Below are 6,888 nucleotides of genomic sequence, written 5' to 3' on the forward strand. Positions count from 1 at the left end.
CTTTCAAACTACCAAGCCACCAAATTTATCTCTAGATCTATAAATTCTGAATAGTGTTGACACTTCGTGCTTCGCAACATCACAAAACTTTATACTTGTGTAAGTCAAGTAGCAAAGAAAATCTGACGGGATAGTTACATAGTAATCTACCAAGTTCAGTGAATTTGGACAGTAACACAAAAAGCTCAACTAGCACCAAATACAGTTTCAGTAAATTCTTAAGACACTGAATTTAGTAACAATATGGAGAGATATAATAATTATCTCACACTGACCCTTGCTGATCTGAGTTTTGATAATTCCATTTGCCTTTGTGTTGTAACAAACAATATGAAATAAACTTTTTTGTGCCTACAAGAAAGCAGACTATGGTGGCGGGTGGGAAACTGGGGACATTAATAAAGGGAAGGTCACACTGTTTCTGGGACTGTTGTTTGAACATTTATCGCCTGAAATAGCTATATTATGAATGACTTGGTAAATCACAATGTTAATAGTAAAAATTTAATGTAAAAATAAATAAATAAACTTTAAAGATAGATATTGTTATCAATTGGTATTTTGTGCCCTTTATATATATGTATATAATATATATTATCTGTAAGTCACAATTAAAATAATTGTGGAATCACAAAAATATCTGTAGTGTAATTCATTATAGCACTGACAATTTCCCAAGATGATATCTACAAATATACACCCTAACATGCCAGTGGACAAAACTTATAAGCTTGTTGTGTCTTTATTGTGTTCCTCCATGTTTCCTTCACAAAGTACACAGAGTATTTTACTAACAAATACACCCAGTTTTCTACTGTTGTTTTTTTTTTTTTTAAGTCAAATGAAGTCTTGGGGCCAGAGTGATCCTGCTGTAGTGTGTTTGTTTGCCTTGCACGCACTGACTCAGGTTCAATTCCCAGTATCCCATATGGTCCCTTGAGTACAGTCAGCAGTAATTCCTGAGTGCAGAGCCAGTAGTAAACCCTAAGCACTGACAGGTGTGGCTTCAAAACCAAAAAAAATGTCTAATGAAGTCTTTAACAACCACACTAGTATTCAAATAAAACATAAAATTTCATCTCTTACAGTACCACCAAACTGTATGTATACTAACGTTTTTACTATATATTATATCCCCAGACTTTCTACACACCTTTCCAAAAATGCAATTGAGGACAAAAGTCAAGTATACTAGTTTTTAAAAATTATAACAAAAATTATATGGAGAGGGTTGCAATTAAAGTTATTGTAGGAGTTGCCGAAGGAGAAAGAGAAGTAATTGATTCCTTTAAATAGCTAATGTTCATTAGGAGAATAAGCAAAGATCCAGAGACAATGCTACTTCACCATGTTCCATCAGTTGACAGGTGACATTTTAAGCTCTACCTAACCATAGCAAATGATTCAAAATTAAGGTTGACACTCTGCCCTTTAACTACTTCCAAAGTAGTCCTGCAGGAAATTTACTGCCTGATGTTACACCATATGTGTCAACTCCAGGCACAGCAGGCAAGGAGAGGGAGGGAGCCTACTATTGTGCATTCTCCTGCTTCCCCTTGTTTTCAGAACAAGCCTAACTTTAGTTAAACATAACTCTTCTGGATGAATTATTCTTGCAAGAGAATTCACTCTGGAGTCTGGTACCTTACATATGAACTTTATTTATTAGCATACTCTGCAACTCATATAACTCACTGATGAGGGAGGCAAATCTCAATCTTTATAAAACGCACTTGTGAAATAAATTGTAAAGTGAAATTGGTCACCACTTTGATAAAAACCCAAAGAATTATAAAATAAACAACAGGTGACATTTCCTTTGAAACATTTTGGGGGTAACCTTTTGGCTGAATCATTACATGTCTGATTACTGGCAAATTTGTCAAGATATTTTCAATCATTCATTCATTCTTTTAACTATAAATTTACTATTGCTGTGAGAAATTGGATGTCTTTACTTGCTTGTACCCTCCAGAGGTTCAAGTTCAAAAAGCCTCCTAGGTTTTGCTTTCAGAATTCTTTTTGCAAGAATATGAGAAAGAAGGAGAATACAACTAGTAATAACATATCCTTAGCTTACTGTCAATAACTTTTACTGAGTCAGAGTTCAAGAAATGCACATGTAAAGGATAAAAGACAGACCTTTTCAAGATATATATAAAATCCCCACTGGTCTTTCCTCTTGAGTTTCCTGTGAGGTAGAACATTTTGCTTTATATAATTCCCCCCCCCCAAAAAAAATCTATTGATAGCTTAGTGGGGGAATCGTAAATCTCAAGGGCCTCGGATTCACTTCCTGTTGCCTCCCTTCATTATACATTTAAAGATAATCAATAAAAACAGATTTCTCTTTGTAAGCATTTTACTATTCTGCCAGAAATAATAATCATCCATGCCCTAAACTGGGTGGGGGTACTGAAAGTAATATTTTCCATAATATGAGACAAAAACTGCCTAAGCAATTTTCCTGAGTCAAGTGAAATACAAATAGCAAATAAAGTTTATTCTTAAAGGAAAATTTTCAAAGACTCCAGGCGTTAGTTCTAGTCTTAAAATCTGTGATATCAACAAGTTTTCCAACTCAATTGATATTCCAAATTTCAATACCATCCTTTTTTGTTTCCCAGTAATTTTACTACATTTTATGCATTATATACCCATCATAAGTAAGACTTTGCTCAAGTTAGAAAGTATTCTGAAATATGAAGAGACAATCTCAGAATCCACCAATTTTAATTCTGCTTTTCCATCCAAATTCTTCAGAGAGAAAGAATGTAAGAAAATACCAAATGCAAAAGTAACAGACTTTTACTTTGTAATGAAGCTGACAATACATTTTATATGTTATCCCAGTTTTCTTTTTTTGCTTCACTCTTCTAGATTCTACAGACATTGTCATATTTTACCTGGGCATATTATAAATCAGCCAAGTTTAGCTCGTCAGGTTGAAGAACAGAGGTGAAAAGCTCAGGAAAATTTATATAAAGTATAATTAAAACCATATGACCAGAGATATTGAAACAATACTTGCTGGAGAAAACCCAGCTAAAAAAAAATTAAACCTTTCCTGGTGTTAGTGAAACTATCCAGTCCATCTGAAATAATAATAATTCAACATTTACTAAAATTCTTTTTTGTCCCCCTTCTTTACTGTAAATACATACTGGAAAGTAAAATCCTAACAAGGAAATTAAGCCTATGCGTAATCTTTGTAGCATACTGAAATTCATAGTTGTTGATGTGAAACTGATCTCTCATATAAAACAGTAATCATTTATTTAAAAATAGGTTTAATATCGGACAGGGGTCAATTTCACACCCGCCAAAAACTATTGAAGGTTTATGATGACAATGCAAAATCAAAAACTTTTCACACTTATCCTCTAAATGTGAGGATTCCTTAAAAATCCTCTAAAAATATAAGGATTCCTGTAAGACACAGATAACTTAATTGCTTATTGTTGAATATAAGAAGCAGGAAGCTATAAAATCCAAACTATCTCTCCTGCTGCATTATAAACAACCTAGATGTCACTACTTCACATAGGTGGTACTTAGCAGGCTAATAATGCATGGGACTAAGGATGTACAGGAATGAAGAGCTCTTGAGGCTGCAAAGCAATTCCAATAAAACTCTTTAATTTAAGCTATCTATCATCAAAGCCAGTCTGGCCAGGTCTATTTTCCCCAAGTATTCCAAGTGTCAACTGCAATCATCTTAGTAAAGGACTGGAATACAATTGTTCAAACTGCTTTAAGATGATGGGAAAACTCAGCAGAGTCACTTACCCCCCACAAACTGAATTCCTCCAGCCACTCTTCCCACAGTCCTGGAGATGAGCTCAGATACGCAGCATCCCATGAGGGCGGTGAGCGCCACCAGGAGGAGGAGGCCACAGCCCAATCCGGTCACAATGGTGCAAATTCTCCATTCTGTACTGGGGATGCCCTGGAAGGAGGCATAGCGCCCACACTCCTCCACCATCACCATCATCTGCCGGCTCTCATCGTGAACGGGGTACGAGCACCTCCGGAAAGTGCCAAAGGACACAGGTTTGCCCAGTTGGGAGCCCCAGAGCCAGTAAGGCATAAAGAAGCCCACACAGGAGGTGGCTGCACAAAGAAAAGAAAGCAGAGCCCAGATCACTCCGGTACAAGTTAGGCTGGATGCCATCATTCACCAAATGGAGGAACGAGGACCCAAGGGGACTGTTGGGGGCCACAGCAGTGAAAGAAAGTTCGAGACCACCAGCACCTTGAAGCTAATCCTCAATTTTGAAATTGGGGTTTGGGGATAGGTGTCTACTGGCAGAATGGATCTTCAGTTCTCACAGAGTCTTCACATCCCATCCTCTGAAGCCTGGGTGATGGTCCCTGGTAAAACAAGGAAATAGAAAAAAGTTAAATTTCTCTTCAGAGAAGTGAGTACACCAGTTCTGTTGATCTACAAGTTTCAAAGAATAAATATTCATACTTGCCTCCACACTTCAAAGGGGGTAAGAAGTAATTATCTCCCTAAACATCCATTAATGCAAGATGGGTCAAGCTAGAGCAAAGCGTTTTCTCTCTCCTCGCAATGCTCCTGAATTAACTCTGACAGCTATTTACTTAAAGAAACGCAGGACTTGTATTTGCCTAGTCATTGACTTCGCTGCCTATCTTCACATAAAAAGTAATGTAGCATTTTTACTGGTTGCAAACATGCTTCCAAATATTAAAATAAAAGGAAGCAGCATCTCATGCTTGTTGATCTGGCTTTTAAGTTCATGCTCAGTGTTTCTACCAACTTGTCTGTGTTCCTTTAGGTGCATTAACTCAGAGTGAGCCGAGACAAAATAATTAAGACAATTTGCACAACTGCTGAACACCACCAATTCAACAAATAGCCTAGACGCTACATCAGAGAAACGATTAGACAATCCCAGAACTCAGTCACTGGGTAGCCTTTGTGAATCCTTTCAGTCTTAACTCAAGACTGTTTGTCGAGGGGAAAAGCCCAGGCATGTATTACTTTCCTATCAGCAATTTTAATTCACTGCACCCAAGAAAACCATTGTAACCATCTCTCCTGCTGAATGATTGACAGTGCTAACCTGAAAAGTCATCTATACTTTTTAATACCTAGTGGAGCTCCAGTCATCCCAATGCGGTGACTCCCCAACACCGCTATCTATTCAAGAATTTCGGGACCACTTTCCCCACACTTTTCATAAAGCCCTGAAGTCCCACACACCCCACTTTCCTCCAGAACTCTGCACTCCAATTTTCAGGATTCTCATAAAAGTCCCTTTCCATCACCTCATCGACACCCAGACCCATTTCTCCTCCAGCCACCATCCCAGCTCCAGTCCAATCTGTCACTCCAGAGAAACTACCGCTACTTTGGGGGTTCTTATTTAAATCTTGTGGGTTGTGGGTGGCCGGCGTCAGCCACTGAAGTTGGTCTGTCTAGACCAAGCAGTCTGGGGAAGGCGAGTGGGGGAGTGGCAGGGAACACGTTCAAGAAATCCCCATCTCCAGCAGAGAAAGGCATGACGTCCTCCCTCAGCCCACCCCCCAAAAAAGCAAGCCCCCTTGCAGACACGCAACGACCTCTCCACCCTCCAAGGGTTGGCTCCATTTGGCCAGAAGCAGCCGGGAGAGGCGGAGAAGGCGGGCCAGCACAGAAGCTCAGAAAGTGGGGAGCCCGGGAGAGCCCCCAAAACAGACGTCGGGGCAAAGTGGGGGTGTGCCTGGACACCTACCGAGTCCACGCCCTGGGAGGGGTAGTCAGCAGAGCGATCTACTTACATGGCTGGAGGGCGGTGGTCCCCTCCTCTCCCGGGTCCCGGGGCGCACACCCAACTTGCAGTCTTTTCCCGGGCGGAACATCCACTGCCCGCAAGCCCGGGCTTCCTCCTCCTCCTCCTCCTCCTCCGCGGCTGTCCTTAAAGACTCCAGGCCGACTTAGGAGAGAGAGGAAGCGGCGTTGGTGAAGGGGAGGAAGGCTTTCCCAGTAAAAGGCCGGGCTGGAAAGCCACCAGGGTCATCCCAGATCCCCGCGGTCCCCGCCGGAATGCAGCGGCCGCGCGCCGGGCGCTGGGGCTGGCAGGCAGGGCACTAATCTGCCTTTGGCAGGCGAGGCACGCACCGCTCCTCCCTCCCGCACCGCCCTCTTCTCGCTCCCGTCTCCTCCCCTCCAGCCCGCCGGGTCTCCAAGCTTGCAGACCGCCGCCGAAGACGCCGGGTGCTGCCCGGAGCATCGCGCCTGCAGAGGGCGCGCCTCTTGCCTGCGCCTTCCCCGGGGTCCAAGTCAGCCGCTTAGGGGAGCAATTGTTCGGACTCGCCCAGCGCCTCCTCATCCTCGAAGCGACTTTCTCCCGAAGGGAGCGCAAGTGGAGGAGAGGTGGAGCAAGAGGAGAAAGTTTCTGGGGCCGGAGCGTTGGCGCAGCGGAAGGGAGTTTGCCTTGCACGCGGCCGATTCAGGACAGACCTGGGGTTCGATCCCTCGGCTTCCCAGAGGGACCCCCGAGCCAGGAGCTTTCTCTGAGCGCATAGCCAGGAGTAACCCCTGAGCGTCACCGTGTGCGCCCCCCCCCCCCCAAATGTAGAGGAGAAAAGTTTCTGCTATTCTCCGGAGGCAAGATTTGTCCTCCTTGCTTTTCTGGGTCTGTTATTGGGAGGTTTAATTGCCGATTTCCTGCAGCCTTTGCGAGATCGCGATGTGAAAGGGGACCCCCAGAGAGGCCAAGGATTCTTTTGACTTCGAAGAGACTATGGAATGAAGAGCAAGGCCATTGGAGCGCGCTCTCTCTCTCTCTCTCTCTCTCTCTCTCTCTCTCTCTCTCTCTCTCTCTCTCTCTCTCTCTCTCTCTCTCTCTACCTCCCTCCCTCCCTCCCTCTCCCTCC

General features: G+C 42.9%; 1 protein-coding gene across 1 annotated transcript in view; it reads right to left on the reverse strand.

Moving 5' to 3' along the window:
• The window catches only part of LHFPL6 (LHFPL tetraspan subfamily member 6), a 291,971-nt gene extending 285,889 nt beyond the window's left edge, over positions 1-6,082 (reverse strand). Inside the window, exons 1-2 of the mRNA XM_049778855.1 lie at positions 5,791-6,082; positions 3,790-4,374 (exon numbers count right to left, since the gene is read on the reverse strand). Of these exons, the coding sequence (XP_049634812.1) occupies positions 3,790-4,177 (388 nt within the window). The 5' untranslated portion in view covers positions 4,178-4,374; positions 5,791-6,082. The remainder of the gene's footprint in view (positions 1-3,789; positions 4,375-5,790) is intronic.
• Positions 6,083-6,888: the final 806 nt, after the last annotated feature.

The sequence above is a fragment of the Suncus etruscus genome, chromosome 8 (genome assembly GCF_024139225.1).
Source record: "Suncus etruscus isolate mSunEtr1 chromosome 8, mSunEtr1.pri.cur, whole genome shotgun sequence".
Lineage (NCBI taxonomy): Eukaryota > Metazoa > Chordata > Mammalia > Eulipotyphla > Soricidae > Suncus > Suncus etruscus.